Source organism: Haliotis asinina, chromosome 12 (genome assembly GCF_037392515.1).
Source record: "Haliotis asinina isolate JCU_RB_2024 chromosome 12, JCU_Hal_asi_v2, whole genome shotgun sequence".
Taxonomy (NCBI): Eukaryota; Metazoa; Mollusca; class Gastropoda; order Lepetellida; family Haliotidae; genus Haliotis; species Haliotis asinina.
Genome location: NC_090291.1, coordinates 53,735,710 through 53,753,699, shown reverse-complemented (window position 1 = coordinate 53,753,699; position 17,990 = coordinate 53,735,710). Strand labels below are relative to the sequence as shown.

The following is a 17,990-nucleotide window of genomic DNA, read 5'->3' as shown; positions in this document are numbered from 1 at the left end:
AACTCCCCAATCACTCTTTCTTATTATACACAGTAAAATTCCAACTACAAGACACAGGCTGTTCTTTGGAAGCTTGGAAAATAACAAACAACTGATAGTCATTACTGGAAGAGAAATCAACCTATTAAGTCCAGCAGTTCAATACCAACAGCATACAGACATAACTTCAAAAATGCGTTTGTTTGTTGTTAATACTGCTCTCAGCAATATTTCAGGAAAATGGAACCTCTCTGGAACCAAACCATCCAATGATCAACAGCATGATCATCGAACCAGACAACTAGGACTCACAATGTGTCGTCTCATGTGATTACTTAAGTAAAGAAAAGGACCCACTTTGATAACAGTTCCACATAGGCCCAATGGCATTACATGTTACAACATCACGGGCAAATTCGATGTCTCTTCCAGACAGTTAATGTACCTAAAAGTCTGCAATATGCACAATCTGGACTAATCCATAAAAGGTATGAAGCAACATCAATTAGATCAATTTTTGTGTCAACAGCCTTCATCAGAATCCATGGTTCAAGCATCCTTCATGAGCATGCTTTACTGACATATATTCTACCGAGGGCATTACACTCAATATGAATGAATAACAATTCTCTGTGAGGAATTGGTTCGCATGTCAATGTTCTAAGACGCACCTTAAACATGAATCAGACCCCCCTGGCAAATACTACATTAGTAAGCCAGTTGCTGTGACATCTTACCTGGGAGAGGTGCCCTCTTGCATGTAGACCTGAAAGAATTTAACCTCTCCATCGAGACTAGCTGTTGCCATCGCTGTGCCATCGGGGGAAAATGCAGCATCAACAATTGGCTGGAGAGAGAACTCAATACGATAATCGGCAGTGGGGAAAGTATAACTACAAATACACAGAATGTTGGTCGGTGGTCTGAAGGACTGTAATTACTATGTACAATGTAACAGCATTTATCACAAAAATGGCCCCTAACGTAAGATAAGTGGGGGAAATCTGCAGCCATCCTCTATGACTGAGTGTATCAGATTCCAACATGACTAACATGCAGGACTCTCTTCAACAGCAATCCAGTCAAGCTGTTCGTTCAAGACTGAAGGAACAAGTGCTGAGGAAAAGTGTAGTACCAGTAGTAAGTTGTCAGAGAGGAGTTGGTGATTATACTTCGAAATGGATGTTGAATCATGAGAGAGATATCACCACATGAGAAAGAATAAGTTCTAAATATGGGGTGAGTGTACTTATCATAATAGATCTAAGACAGAATTAACACTAGATAGCTGAGGATGACAATCGGTTAACAGCCTTCTTCAATTTGTTGTAAGACTAAAACAAACCTGTCCTATTTGGGATTATGTGTAATCACAGCTGATAATTCATTATCAGGGCTATCAATCAAGTTTATATCTGCATACAAGCATCAGAAACTGTACAAAACAGAGAAACGGCACTTCATTACACTCCTGTTCCACATTGCAGAGTTGGTGTTTCAACTGACATCGTAGGACGGTATTTTGAACCATCTCATTGTGGAAGGGGTCCCAAGGTGATTATTGTAGACAAACTCTACGTATCAAAATTCATCGATGTCCTGACCATCTTTACCTTAGAATGTCTTACCTTGCTGTGACTGTTGATGGTAATGAGGCCAGTCTCTACTGTGTTTGGGTAGTGAGGGCCACACCCATGTTCCTTGGTTACCATGTCAACGCTCCATATCTCCGCCTTGAAAATACAACATAATCATGTAAGTACTGGCTGTAGCAGTGAGTTACAAAACTAGCTACCTTGAATTTTCAGCTATTTGTATTTGTCTCCTAACAGTTTTTTTCATCATACCGGATGCCAAATAATGTAAGAACACCTCGTAGACGTTTATAAGTTTGATCAACCAAGGCTGACAATCTGCTGACGAACCATGGCTGATGATCAAAGTAAATCTTGGATCATAAGATCCTACTACAACAAAGGGGCACTATTCGAAGGCAGCTTGAAGGTGGGAGTGATGCAATACCGTAAAACAAAACAGCCACTCCTGTTTTGAAGACACATGTTTACAGAGTTGTATACACATTTCTAGAACAAAAAGCACACCTTGTATGCTTCTAGTCAACTATGGATAGACAACTATAACTGGAGTCTAATCTGCCCTTTACTATTTTGAAGTCACAGTCTAGCAGACAGTAGCATAGAATCAGCTGCTCACCACTGCATCATGGGTGAGGACAAGCACCCGCGAGGCATCCTGTGACGAGGCGTCTGTCAAGGCCTCTTCACAGTCCTCAGGGATGTAGGGACACCAGATGACTCGATGGAACTCTGAGGATGGCGTAGTCTGTGGGTGCTTCACGTGCAGGATCAAGGAGGAGCTTCACTGGCTAAGGAATATGAGTGTCTGCAGAATCTGTATCAGTAGGCAGGATATGGAATAACCTACCTGTACACACAAGGTGCCCTTCATAGATAGCTGAGACATCATCACTATTAAGTTCTATTAGGTTCAAACTAATAAAACTGCTAGAATCTCCACTTTACCAAGAAAGTGTAATCCCAACTATAACACGTTACATTTGACCACTTTCTAAATGGCACTGTATATTTATATTTTAATCAAATTTCAGATGTGTCATCCGACTTTATCCTTAACCCATAAGGAACAATGTATGATAAAGCATCTGGGTTTTCTGTAAGTACTGTTAATGACCAATGGTTTTGCCTATTGTCCCCAAACTTTGAGCTAATGGGGGTCATTTGGCCCACTTTTCAAAGTTACGAAATGAACACTAAGCAATAATGTATGACATTTCCTGTGGACTTCAGTCATACATCTGCAAGTGATCAATTCCTGTAGAGTATATGAGAATATATTCCACATCTCAACTGATCATACTATGTGAATGATGACAAACTTCTTAGAGCGGATTCTGTCTATCAATTTCACTTCACATGCCTAACTGTCTTGTGAAAAAAACACAAGCTGCTGGGAACAATTTATACAAATGCCTACAATTTGCACAATGTGGCTATTCTTGTACATAACCGTTACCAAAGACCACTGTCTATCTACAATGTGAGGAATTCTATGAGAATTCATTGACAAAGGATACACAACTTTTCCATCTTCTTCTTTAATTTCATGCACAAACAAGTTCCCTATTTCATCAACAGCAGCCAGGAGGATTTCATCAGTATGGGCAAAGGCAACATCAATAACCCGTCCATTAAAATCCTTTAACAGCACTCGCTCTGCACTTTTTCTTGAGATGACTCGGACAACTCCATTTGATTTACCTTAAACAGGAATAACCATTATCACATATTTTCTATGATCATATAGTGATACATTTGTTTCATATACGACCAGAGGTGGCTGAGTGGGTCAGACTACCTGATTACTGACAAATTGTAATCCCAAATGTAATATATTACACGTGACCACTTTCTCGAAGGCATGGTCCATTCAACCTTCATCTTGCCATGTTAACATCCATCAGACTGTATGACCATACATGAGTTAATGAGTGAGTATAACTTCACCCTCCACTCAGCAATACTCCAGCTATAAGGCAGCGGTCTGTAAATAATGGAGTCTGGACCAGACAATCCAGTGATCAACAGCATGAGCATCGATCTACACAATTGGGATAGGATGACATGTTTCAACCAAGGCAGCAATTCTGACCATCCGACCCTGTTATTTGCCTTTCACGACAATTACGGGCTTCTGAAGACCAATTTTAACCCAGATCTTCATGGGTTTGATAATGAAGGAGACTAAACAGATTGAGAGACTCATCCAGCCGAATCATTAACAGTTAAAGTACTTGAATCAGAGTCAGTAGACAAAACTAGAATCATCCCTGGGGTATATACATGCATTTCCTGCTTCCGGAAAATGTTTTGTGACAGTTGTATCAATGTTTTGATAAAATATTGTGCAATAAGCAAAAAGTCTTTTTAGTTCATTAAACAGAGCCTCACCACGTGGAGTCACCCCTCTCCCATGTATGTGCACGCAACCAGGCATCCAAGCTTGTATCATCATTCCTTCTGCTGAATAAATCAGAGAACAGTATTGTGGGGAGGCGTGTGGCCCTACCCCAAAGATGATTCTCTTCAAAGAATTGGAAACCTCTACAGGTTTGTCTAATTCTTTTTTATACAGATCATCCTTGGGGTACATATATGCATAAACTCAGACTCCCAAAGACTGGTGACTAGGGAGGAGGGAATTCTGGCACATTAAGTAATAATAGCAACTGTAATTAATAACTTATGCAAAAAACACTCACCTGTGATCCCCTGAAGCTTCTGCGAGAGGCATTATCTGAGGGAACCTACCAGGGAGCAACCGCACTGATAACCGACCTCAGAGATAAGCATGATGTATAGCACTGTAAAAAGTGCAAACATAACCCTGCCCACATTGTGATTTCTATAGAGAGCACCGTAAGTGAGAAAACAACCTAGAATTGACAACAAATTGAACTAGATCATCAGTCATGGGACATGTCAACAGTGGAGACATAGCACTAATAGTAACAGTAACAGCAGCGGCAACTGTCAATGACTCATTCGGCCAGGGTGGCAGGACACTGTCCACTGGAGAGAATCGTACGGCCAAAGCATGCTCTATCACTTGAGTGCGTATCAAGATGGTAAAGCTTAATAAACGTGCTAGGCCTGCTCCAAATAGTTGAGCAAATCTGTTCAATGGGCAGTGCCGATGCTTCGAAGCGGCAACTGTCCCGACCAAGTGAGCCTTCAACCCCTCAGGGCCAAGCTTGTTCTTAGCCTGAGAAGCAGCACAGGTGACCGAAACTAGCCAGCGGGATTGGGTTTGTTTACTAGCCAGCAACCCAGCCTTCCTACCACCGTAACAGCAGAACAGATGGGTACCCGTATGGATCCATTGTGTTCATTTGATATAGACCTTGAGGGTCTTACAGACATCCAACAGGTGAGTGTTTGTTGCAGAGGTTCCCGATGTAGAAGGCTGGGTGAGAGTAGGAAGTTCGATAGGAGCTGTCAGATGGAAAGCATGATCGATCTTTGGAAAGTAAGAATCTGGGAGGCGAATACTGACACGGTCTGGATGAAACACAGTCAGTGCCGGGTCTGCTGACATGGCATGTAACCCTTCTCCCCAATGTTACCGCCACCAGAAATATAGCCTTCCATGTTAACAGCTGAATGGAAATAGCCAATAGACGTGAGAAAGTAGGACCGGACAGCCAATCAAGCAGTTGAGCAACATCGATAGGGGTGTGAAAAGTGGAAATAGCAGTGGAGTAACCACAAATGGTTGACGCCGCCAAGCCTTCTTCCAAACGAGCTTGCAAAAACTCCAATACTTGGACTAAATCCACAGAAAAGGGATCTGCAACCCCCTATCTCAACACCAGCGCGTATAGCTGGACCACTTATCCTCATATTGAACTTGTGTCGAATCCTGCCTCGAAACCAGAACTGTGTCTGCAACTGCCTCGAGGCTAGACCTGACAGAGGCCAAGCCACCCACTGAATCCTTGGATTGGGGTGTGGTGTGCCATTCTGAGTGAGACTGTCGCAAAGGTAAAAGGTAATAGAACAGGAGGCTGAGCCAGAAACCTGAGAATTACTGGAAACCAGCTCTGTGACGGCCAAAGCGGTGCCAGAAGCACAAGCAGCCGAGCTGGCTGGGTGGACAGCTGGTAGAGGACCCGGGGAATAAGGGGAAGTGGCAACACCCTCTGGTCCGGTATTTCAGAGCAGAACGCAGGTATCTGATTCATCCCGCTGGAGGCAAACAGATCCATCTGGAACGATCCGTACAACTTTGAGATAACTCTGAATATCCGCCGATCGAGCATCCACTCCTGCGGGGCCAGGATCCGGAGAGATAGAGTGTCTGCTCACACATTCTCCAGCTCCAGGAGATAAGCCAGAATCACCTGACAGTCATACTGATCGCACCACAGGAGGAAATACCATGTCTCCTGAAGGAGCGCTCATGACACCGTGCCACCTTGCTTCAGGATGTAAGTCACAGCCATACGGCTGTCCAACTGAAGACAAACCACCTGGTCCCTGACATGAGCCAGAAAGCCCTTGAAAATCAACCGCGCAGCTCTCAGTTCTAAGACATTAATGAGAAGACTGGCTTCGGCTTCAGACCAGCGTCCGGAAATCTCCAGACTGCCCAGAATGCACCCTCAGCCCGTGAGGGACACTGTAAGAGCTTCCTTTCAATCTGGCTAGAGTAGCCGGCACTAACATGAGTTTGGTGAACACCCTTGGGGCCATAGAGATGCCGAAGAGGAACATCATGAACTGGCAACACACCCCGTCGTAAGAGAACAGGAGGAACTGCTTGAATGAGGGGTGTATCGGCACATGAAGATAGGCATCCTTGAGGTCGATAAACGTAAGCCAATCGCCGGGCTGAACAGTGGAGATTACTGAGTGTCTCCATCTGGAAGGATGGAACTTCTATTATGCAGTTCAACCCCTTGAGGTTAAGAATGAGACGGAACCTGCCGTCCTTCTTTGGAACGAGGAAGTATGTGGTGCAAAATCCTACCTGTTCCTCACCTGGTGGTACACACTGCATTGCGGACTTGTCCAGCAAAGCCTGGAACTCGTCTCGCAGAACACCCCACCTTGATCGGACAGGACAGTACCGGAGTATGCCTTATGCCGACAAACTCGGGCGGCCCTCACTTCCACAGTGGTAGATGGGCAACACGAATGGTGGACAGCAGCCAAGGATTTCTCGTTGCCTACTCCCATTCCGGTAGGAAGAGAGAGAGGCGACCACCCACTGTGACATGTGGCAAGGGGGTGTGAGAAGTCCCGTGCAACTCTAGAAGTGACTGGGGCTGCCCCGCAGGTTCAGCTGGCGTGTCTAACGGGGGTAGGGGAAGACCCCCTGTGACCACGAAAAGGTTGCTGTTAGCGAGACAAAGAGGTCTGCTCTTTCCCCTTGCCTTTGGCGGTGCGACTCCTCTTTCTACTCCTGCCAAGCTGCCGAAGCCAACCCGCAGACTTGGACGTAGGCTGCATCCCGGAGGATGAGCTCGCTATGGCAGCGCTGGGGCAAGAGACCAGCGGTTACTCCAGCAAGGCCTTTGAGACAGCATGGCCGCTGCAGCGTCCCGAATGACCTGCTGAGCCCCCAGAAACGGAAGGGCCAGCAAGGTCTGCTATGTTGCTGCTGAGTAACAAGACGTCGACAGCCACAACTTGTGCATCCCCATAACTGCACACATCACCATAGATGCCGCTGACCTCAACGAGTCAGGTGGGCCCACACTGACGGACACACGGACAACTGACGTAACAGAACTGAGCCCGACTGAGCAAAAGGTGGACCCAAATGCCCCTGTTTGGCAGCCAGAGCTTCACCAGAGGCAGCCAAGCCTCCCCCGGGGGCAACCGAAGTGAAAACACACTCATCCACCGGTACCAGGAAAAGCGAATCGTCCCCTTACTGGTAACACCGAACAAGCTCTGGCAAATCAAAGCAAAAGCGAGTACCAACTAGGAGAGGATCCATCACATCTTGCACTAAAGGAGGGAGACTGCAGACTGTGTAGGAGCAAACGCCTCGGAATTCAGCCGAGTCCAGGCAGCTAATCGGCTGCTGCCTGGGGAATACCTTGTGCAATACGCAAGGCTAAGGAAAAATGGAAAGCCTCCTCAACTTCCCTGACGTCCATAGCCTTGATCTCTGATCCCAAACCCGAGTCCGGATCCTCTCAAAAAGAGGGCGCACATCCGGACCCAGTGGATGATCGAGCCACAGCAGAGAAGGAAAAGCCCTTGGCACCTTCCAATCCAGTCCTCTGCTCTCATAAGGAGGGGTGGCACAGTGACCAGAACCCCAGGAATCCTCAACGGACCATGCACCACGACCGTGAGAGGGACTGGGAGCAAACCCTTGATCTCCTGGGTAGCCGAGGCATCCGGACCCGAAGCCAAAGGCAAGGGATCAACAGCTGCCTCCAGGCTAGCGGAGCGAGCAGAGCTTGGCGATCCGCCCCCCCCAGACTATCCATTTACCATCCAGAGTGAGTGAGGAACTCCTGCCGGAAACCTCAAACCGACTCATGGACGAGGGACTTCACCGAGTCCATGTGCTGCTGAAACAACTGCATAATGAGAGACATGTCAAAACCATGACTAGACTGAGAAGAAGAAGGCTGCGACGTAACGGCAGAACACTTAGTTTTACTGCCAGACTTAGCCTTATAATGCTTATTATCCTCCCGGCATTACATGCCGGGGTATATAGTCAACGCCTCATCTGTCCGTTTTTTAGCCTTAGACGGGGGAAGCCCCCAGCCCACCTCTTTATAGAAGAGAAAGTCGGATGCTCTTCTCTTTCAGGCCCAGGGGGAGAAGCCCAAACACAGCTCACACACATCGGGCACATGACCGGCCTTTTAAAAACAGCACAGACACTTGTCATGCTTATCTTGAGGCAGAATGTCCGTCCCACAAGTAGAACACGCCATAAAAGCCTGAAAGCCAATATGCAAGCATAAGCTAATGGCTTACACAGCAGCATATATCCAGCATGAACAAAACATTGAAAATTACGTGGACATCCGCGACATGAACTAATTGGTGATAACGCAATACTTCAACACGCAGGACGCTGACTTCCCACCATGGGAAAGTAACATGTGCGCAACCCATGGGAAAGCCAGCGCAAAATGAATTTGTCACAGACAATATAACTCAACTGCCAGGTTTAATAAAACGTTCTATTCCTTATTAAACAAGCAGATAAACCACACATACAGTAGAGGAAGACTCAGACATCTTCTAATCACCCAAGAGTATTCTCTCAAAATTTTTTCCAGCACATGTCTTGACAGTACTTTGACAGCAGAAGGAATGATGATACGGGCTTGGATGCTTACCTGGTTGCCTGCACATGCACGGCAGAGGGGTGACTCCAAGTGGTGAGGGAAAAAAAAGACTTTTTGTTCATTGCACAATATTTTATTAAAACATTGATACAACTGTCACGTAACATTTTCCAGCAGCAGAAAATGCTCATATGTACCCCAAGGACGATCTCTATGAAAAAGAATGGCTCCTACCTTTAAGTACATATGCCACAAAGTCATTGTCTCTGTGTACAGCCACCAAATTGCCGATATAATACTTTGGTTCCCAGTCATAGTTCACCACAGGGGTTATCTTTACCTGAAACGAACATGGAATATTGCATGAGATCAGTTAAACAATCAGGATTCACCTTTTGATTCAGTTCAGAACCACAGATCATAGTGTAACATATGGCAGTTTACCTTATTGCTACCAGCAGTGGTAACAAGTGACTCTCCCACACGTGTCTCACCAAGGAATACATCAACGTCTCGCCCATACACGCTGAAGCTGTTCTGGTTGTCATTGCCTTGCAGCACTCTGTGCAAACCAAATGATGGACTTCAATACTGAGTCAGCGAGTTTTAAACATGTAATTCATTTAACTTCTCCAAAGACCTGAATTCAGAGTACAATAGAGAGCTTAGTTGGACAAATTAAATGTTCCTCAAAGTAATATCGCCTGTAAATAACCAAACCTGGACCTAACAAACCAGTGGGCGAGAGTGGCAAGTAATTGGGCTGCTATTAGCAATATTCCAGCAATATCATGGTGGGGGACAACAGAAATGATAATCACACATTGCAAACATGTGGGTATATTGGACCCAGGTCTAGGGTGTGATAAGAAGATGTTCTAATCCACTCGGCTACCCCACCACACAATCTTACAAAAGACTTGTCCAGCAATACATCAAATGTTAGCTGTGAGACAAGCAACATGAAGAGACTAATGTGGCTGGATATACATCAGCACTGTTACCTGTCACATGGGATGTACAGGACTCCTATATCATCTCCAAACTGCACTTAAAAAGTCACCAATGTGACAGTATCCTTTAACATAAAGTTTCTTTGTTTGTTATGTAGTGCCACACTCATCAATACTCTAGCAAAATAAAGACAATACAATAAGCACTGATCCATACATTTGGCATACATGGATCTGCAATCACTCACAATCCTTTAGACTGCCTATCACAATAAAGTCTACGGGTAACTAACAAGAATAATCACTAGGACGATGCATCGAACTGTTGATGCAAAAGAGTCTTCTAGCAATTATTCAGTGGTAGAAACAAACACCTATTGATGGTTCAATAGTTTGTGTGAGTATTAAAAGTTTAGTAATTGACTTCCATTGATAAATGTGCAGAGCAAAATACATGAAGTACCCTATTCATTTGTTTTGATTTAGAGTTATACAAACCAGGTACATCTTGCCTTAAAGGTCACATGTAACCAAAAGTTCAAACATAATTAAAACACTTATTCATGACACATAAAATGAATTGTTGATTATGAAAAAACAATCAAACAAAATTAAAACTGCTCATTTCCATCTTTAATTACCTTAAATCAACCTTTTTGACAACAGTGCAAAATTCTCACACACACAAACGAAATTTCAACCAGTCAGAGCAGTGCGTCTCCATGACATAACTGTAGGTATAGATATGAGGGTCTATGCAGAATTCATCTACATTTCAGGGGGTAAACTATTTCGTTTACAGGTTTATACAAACCTGAAATCGCGACAGCTGTTGTGAAAAATGAAAGCTATATGTTCTCATAATCTACTATCATTTAGTTTTGTCTCCTGCTTTGCCTAGTTTTCGAGTTACAACCCTTGTTTTCATAGACGATTCTGTCAAAATCACATGGTGTTGCTTGGTTGTAATCCGTGTTAGGTGGTATAAACCTACTCATTATTTGTCATCATTCACTTGATGCTCAGTTAATGAATGTGTAACAGGTATAATTAGTGGTAACGCCACTTAGATTACCCGACAAAGGCCCCCATTTGGCATTTCTTGTGTCTGGATCGATCAAAGGATTAACCAATAACACGCTGATTGATTAATTAGTTTTATGCAGATGTGTATCTACATTTACTAACCTATACTGAATACACTCTGTCGTGTCTGTGTCTATGTAAAAACAACACCCTTCTTTCAAAGCACTAACCGCCAATAAATTGATTGATTGCTCATTATTGACTAACTAAATAACTTTTTTTAAAGAATGACACATATTATGTAATTAGTTGCCAGGTGTGCTATCTTGGGTGCTATCAATGAGACTATACAGCAATGTGAAAAAACTGAAACGATACATGTTTTCGTATATTAGACTGTTAAAAGACACATCACTTGGGAAATCTGCAGATGAATTATGTATCACTCGTTTTTGTGGATATTGATGGATACATTCCTTGAAGAAGGTAATAGCCTGACATTGCTCTTATAAGTTTAATTTTAATATTTGCATTTTGTTTTTATTAAGTTGTCGTAGCTTTCAACAGAATCATTGTTTTCGTCGTGAAGTGTAATGATGCAGACGACATACACAAGGGCATGCGTGCGAATTATGATTCATGCAAGCAAACCATAAAATGTCTACATGTTACATTCCTATTATACATTCGCAGATCGCTTCTTTTTATTAAGTTTCATAATGCATACATGTATGATATAAAGTACAGTCAGGCCGTGTTAGTCCGGACCCCGACAATCCGATTACCGCGATATCCAAACAATAACTACCTGTTACCAATCTTGTTTACTATGTAAACTCATTATCTGTTGATTCAGTAATCCAGTGCTTCAGTCTCCATATCCGGACGCTAATCAGTGGTAACAGATTAGCTAATTACACACAGTTTTGCTTCACTAATCCGGAGGTACATCAAAAAGGTTCGGATAATCCCTTCACACCATGAGCCCCATTCAGTGGTAATTGTTAAGTGACACCTCCGAGGTGAAGACGTCGTTAGTTTGTGATTTTGATCATTTAGTAGGTCTCACTTTTGGTTAGTTGGAGTAATACCTGTCATGCTTACTTCCTGTATAAAACACTGATCGTGTCAAAATGAGATCAGCTGACGCTTGTCAGTCATAATGGCAAGACCCGCCCCTAGGCGTAAAATATGTGAAATTACTGCCGTACAAAAAAAAAAAAAAAAAGAAAAAAAAAAAGAAATTTGTAGATACAAAGAGAAAACCCGAAAGCCAGTTTTGATCTTATGTGAAACATTTTGGTCAAGAATTCGGACATTCTATCGGCAAGAGCACAATTTCGAACATCGGATATGGTTTGTGATTGGCTACGACCATTTGACAGACAGATGCAATCACGTGGTTCACACATGATCTTACTTTGAGACAATGCTGCCAGGCACAAGTGTGCCAATCACCAACGTGAAAGTTCATTTCATTCACTGCATTTCATCCAGTGTGCCGACCGGCCACAAATGCTTAATCTCCGAGAAGCACTGAGAAAACTGTCTGGTCCGAAGTAAAAAGCTCCACCATTCAAAACTGTTACCGTCATGTAGATTTCTATCACAAGTGAGTTTTGTTACCTGTATGCATAATCTATCCAGACATGATTATACGCACTGATTGGTTATTATATGAATATTCAAGTTGTTATGTCTACAAACTGTAATAAAGTCTTTTGAAACTTGTAAACGTTCGTATATTTTTGTATTGCCATGTCAAATGGAAGTAACTCTACTGTAGTTGTGTTCATAAAAGTTCGTTTCAGTAGTCCGTACGTTTCACGATCCGAACGTTTTTGATGAAAAACATAAGTGTCCAGATTATCGCAGCCTGACTGTAATTAGGATTATGAGACCAAGTATAAAGACGTATTTTGACAAGTGTCTACATACTGGTGAGTGAACGCTACAAACCAAGTAAATTTAGCCAGTGAAGAAATTTATCACGCAGTGTTTTCACTTCGACACCAACCTCAGGTTATGTTACAGGTTGTGTCATGCAAAATCCTTTTTTTTGTTTTGATTCAAATACATATTTAACTACTAGTAGAAAGTAGTTTTGATTTTCTAACTTGATGAAAACAAACAATAATCTCATTAATTCCAATGGATTTGACTTCACGATTTTCAAAAATGGCGGCGCCCTGTCTTAGGGCGAATGCTATTTAAGTTTGTTTTTACCAACTTACAAAAGCAAAATTACTTTCTACTGATAGCAAAATATGTATTTTATTGATGGACAATATGATTTTGCATGACATTGCTTATAACATAACAACTTCACTCTTGGAAGGGAGGTGTAGGTCAATATAATATTGCTTGCAATATTAATGTCACTTCGACCCCACCTTGCTTCCTAGGAAGAAGACCCGTGAAGGTCCCGGGGTAGAATAGGCCTTCAGCAACCCATGCTTGCCATAAAAGGTAACTATGCTTGTCGTAAGAGGCGACTAATGGGATCGGGTGGTCAGCCTCACTGACTTGGTTGACACATGTCATCGGTTTCCAAGTGCGCAGATCGATGCTCAAGTTGTTGGTCACTGGATTGTCTGGTCCAGACTCGATTATTTACAGACCACCGCCATATAGCTGGAATATTGCTGAGTGCGGCGTAAAATAAACTCACTCACTCACTCACTCACTCCTAGGAAGAAGTCTTTATGTTAAAACTTGTGTCATGCAAAATCCTTTTGGCCATGATTCAAATGCATACTTAACAACTAGTAAAAAGTAGTTTTGATTTTCTAACTTGATGAGAACAAATCATAATCTCAATAATTCTAACGGACTTTAGCCAGTGACTTCACGATTTTCAAAAATGGCGGCACCCTGTCTGAGGGTGAATGCTATTTAAGTATGTTTTCACCGACGTACAAAATCAAAATGACTTTTCCCTCGTAGTAAAAAATGTATTTTATTGATGGGCATTAGGATTTTACATGACATTGCTTATAACATAACAATTTCACTCTTGGAAGCGAGGCGAGAGTCAATATAATATTACTTATGATAATATTGTCACTTCGACCACAACCTCGTTTCCGAGGAAGAAAGCGTTATATTCATGCAAAATCCTTTTGGTCAGCAATGTGTGGTAAGTAATGTGTGGTAAGCATATTTCAAAAACTCGATGAAACTTGAACTCCATTTTCTATCCTGGAAGCATGGTAGGGGGCGAACCATCTGACTTAGTATATACCACAGGCTTCCACAACGCTCGCTTCGCACACACTAACAACCAATTTATGCACAAACTACTGGGTCCAGTGGAAATCTGTGCATAGCGACACCATCACCCGACCCAAAGGAGCAACTGACGGCAACACAACAATTCGGCATGTGTTTGGTGACGCCGAGAAATCAGCAAAATGACGAGCTTCCTACACATTTTCTATTCAACCAACTGAAAATCGTTCCTTCTATGACGTCACTGCAGGGCTCTGGCGACAGAGTTACGTAACTAGTCTGCGGTTTTGTTTGCGGGCGAGAGAGAATGACGGCTTTTTAGCAACTATTGAGCCCTTGGTATTAATTAACCATGAGTTTGTTTTTTTTAAAAAAATGGTGTTCCGTTTATGACAAACCAGAAGTCTTTCATATGCAGTGGTAAAAAGAGTACCAAAAAATTGAGTTTAGGCGTTCTTTAAGAGCACAGTGCAGAATAACTGTTGAAACCACTTTTTCCTCCAGTGCAGTGAGAAAATTAGTGAATCGTTTGAACTCCTATTTTGCGGGCTCTTTTTCATTGAGGTTTTTTTCCAACTTTATAGGTCGAATTTGCATTTTTGATGACTTGTTTCAGTAAGTGCATACCGAAAGGTATCAGAGTCTGCAAAGTTGAGTTTTAGGTTGCATGTGATCCTGGTTTCAAGTTTCTTTTAAGTTATTTATATTTCATAATAACTATGCATTCAGTTGGGAAATGACTTCAAATTAGACAATTCAAGGAGACAAAAACCTACTGCAATAGTATTGCAATAGCTGGTCACAACAGACTATCGCAATTGTACATTGCAATAGAATATCGCTACTGCAATAGTTGTTTCCTCCCAATGATCACCCTTAATAATCATGGCAGAAAGTGTAAACATAGTCAAATACACAATGGTCAATTGAGCAGAAACAAATGTCTATGAGCCTTTTCTACAATAACAGCAAGCAAACTTACATCTGTTGTTTTGGTGCTGAACTATACATTGTCATCATCAGTTGGGTCAGAGTTGCTTCCCCTGATGCTGGCAAGTCCCTGCAAAATACACAGTAATCTTTTCAAGTAACCTCCTCAGCAATTCTTTCAAATGTGCCATCCCTATTCTCAATTTTACAACACTGTCACAAAATCAGTTGCAACAGGTGAATAATGCTATTTCTAGTAGTAGAACTTCCATGACGTTTCCAAAGTCACATGCAAAGATTACATATAATATTCTCCTTCTGGGCTCCAAGTAAGGACTGTATTGGCATACATTCAGATACGAAATATGCATGATATAGTAGAAAATACTTAGAAAATTACGAGATATGCACCACACCAATGCTGTACTGTCTCAGAATCACTTACAGACATATTTATCACAAACATGTATATGATTTCAAGCAGTGTCCCATTTTTCTTATTCACATGATAGTGACACATTGGGGTTCCGCTAGTTTCAGAAATCCTAGTTGCTTCAGTTAAATCTCATAAGTCACATTGCTTAAGTGTATGTAAATATTGTGGCACAGAAACAAATTTCAAGTTTCTTTCAGAAACAAGACAGTGCCTCAACGACTTGTAAACAGCAAAGTAATCAAATTGCTGTGTAAATAATGAACAAACGGCTCACAAGTATCACTCACTTGTCTTGTCGTAGTCACACTCCATTAAATTCCATTCAGTAGTTCCCTAAAAGTACTCTTAAAATTTTCAAGTACTGCCATTTTGAAAAAATAAACAGGACATAATTTTGATGTTGAAAAATTATCTAGAACACTGTTACATGATATACTGTTACATGATATACTGTTACATGATATACACACATTATATAACACATGATATACATACCTATCCCCTGTTCCAGGGATATTTCTTCCTGTTCCGAAACTTCCATGTGATGAGCCTGGTAAAGAATTATATTGTCATCACAATCATGGTCAATGTCATAACTAGACAAACACTTGATGATGAACATTCTGAAAACACATTCTCCATTAAGCAAAAGAGAGAGAGTCATCAGATTCTATAAAAACCATAACAGGACTTCACCTAGACTGGACTAAATGGCCCCACATTTCAATTTGTTTGGCAACAGAACATCAGAAAAAGAGATACATTAATAAAGTCATTTCTAAAGTATCCAAAAATAACATTTCTCACTCTTTACTGTCTCTAACATATCATTTACCACCCATTCTTTATCTCTAATGAGAAGAATGGGAGAAAGGGAACTTTTTGTTCTCCCAATGTATTTCTCCTAATGTTTCTCCTAATGAACATGTATCCTTGAAGGTGCTGATATTTTCTAGAAGTATGAGCATCGATGTTATTTCAGGTCTCTGCTTTTGAATTTTGAGTTCTTGTTGTGAATATACTGATTACTAAGAAAAATGTTTTGATTATGTTAAGATTATGTTTTGTGTCTATGGTCGACCGCATAAACGTCGTGACGATCGTGTCGATGTACTCCACAAACTCTGAACAGCAGAAGAGTCTAGAGAATCAAATCATCAGAAACGAAAACTACTTGCAATTTATTGACAACAGGTAAATATATAACTTCCGTACTTGGTTTCAAATTACTACAACACTGTCAAGAACTAAGTATACATGCATGGAATGTATTTTAATGAAACATAAATGTGTAGCAAAGAAATATATGTCATGTCGATCTCAAAATACCACACCGGGTGATCTGTCTAAGTTCAGAGCTTGTAATTCTCTCAAGAGCTGACTTGTATCGGTACTATTCAGAGACGACTGGGCGCTGTCTTGGGTATCCATCGCCCCTTGTGATGATTACAGGAGAAGCAATTAGAGCTAAACAATGCAGATTAATCACATTCGGGTCAGAAAGGTCAGAAGTGTTACAAGATTTTGCACGTGTTTTGTTTACGTCGCCAGCAGGTGCTTCCCGGCTTTCTAAATATGGCGGTTATCGGAAGTCTCGTCGCTGCGAGAATATGATGCGTAGTTATTCTTTTTTGTTCCAAACTGATAATCTTGCAATGCACGTATATTACCTGTTACGGCGGAATGTATTATTTCGACATGATGCTGTGCGGATAAATATAGAAAATGGCAAATCACAAGCCAGGTGATATTGTTAAACTGGTTCTACAATTGCTATATGAAAATATGAATGCGTGTATGGCCTTTTGGCATTTATAGTAGACAGTCACTCAGTCAATATCTCGTTGGTGGTCCACTGTGTCCGTTTCCCGCTTCTCAATCGATGTGTTCAAACTTTATTGTTACACGACTCACTTTGACGCAATACTTTGAGAAAACAAACGCAACAACGACTGCATTTATGAAGTGACGTGGTTGGGTATCAATGCTTCTAACCAGATATGGGAGGCATGTGTTAGATATTCACACCAAACAACCTTTAAAACGGTACTTAACGTTACCCTGCCTGGTGTTTGGCAACAAAATAATAAAAGACTAAGACTGGTGGAATCGGGAGTCAGTATACTGTGCATTGTTATTGCAATCATGTCAAACTGAGACATGGCAACGCTCTTAAACAAAGAATGTTTGAACTAGTATACAAGCACGTTCACTTGAGGTGCTCATCAAACACAATGACGGCACATACCAAACACGCCGACCCACGCCATTGATACATCGATATCACTCGCACTCGCACACAAGCATGCCTTACTATTTCAGTTCAAATTTTTCTAGGTTTATCTAATAGCTTAACTCTGTTAAAATGTATCTCCAACGTCGAGTCACCCTTTTAGACGCAAAACACTGTTTACATTATCACTTCCGTTTAGGAACTAAACATCTTGCTATTTAAAAAACACGGATGATGAATGACAACATTTTACCCACGAATTGTATTCTGAAGGCCTCCAAAGGCCTGTCAGAAAGTGACAGTCGTACGAAGAAAAATGGGGTGAGTAAGTTTAGT

The 17,990-nt window shown here is 41.8% G+C and overlaps 1 protein-coding gene across 2 annotated transcripts in view; it reads right to left on the bottom strand.

Annotated features, from left to right (window-relative positions):
• LOC137258483 (enhancer of mRNA-decapping protein 4-like) overlaps positions 1-17,017 on the bottom strand; it is a 39,994-nt gene extending 22,977 nt beyond the window's left edge. The window contains exons 1-9 of one of the 2 annotated variants that reach the window (XM_067796168.1): positions 16,756-17,017; positions 15,917-15,971; positions 15,038-15,115; positions 9,290-9,407; positions 9,080-9,185; positions 3,095-3,278; positions 2,194-2,356; positions 1,608-1,712; positions 717-826 (exon numbers count right to left, since the gene is read on the bottom strand). In XM_067796168.1, coding sequence (XP_067652269.1) covers positions 717-826; positions 1,608-1,712; positions 2,194-2,356; positions 3,095-3,278; positions 9,080-9,185; positions 9,290-9,407; positions 15,038-15,115; positions 15,917-15,971; positions 16,756-16,852 — 1,016 coding nt within the window. In that variant the 5' untranslated portion in view covers positions 16,853-17,017. The remainder of the gene's footprint in view (positions 1-716; positions 827-1,607; positions 1,713-2,193; positions 2,357-3,094; positions 3,279-9,079; positions 9,186-9,289; positions 9,408-15,037; positions 15,116-15,916; positions 15,972-16,755) is intronic. The other variant, XM_067796169.1, reaches the window with a different exon arrangement.
• Positions 17,018-17,990: the final 973 nt, after the last annotated feature.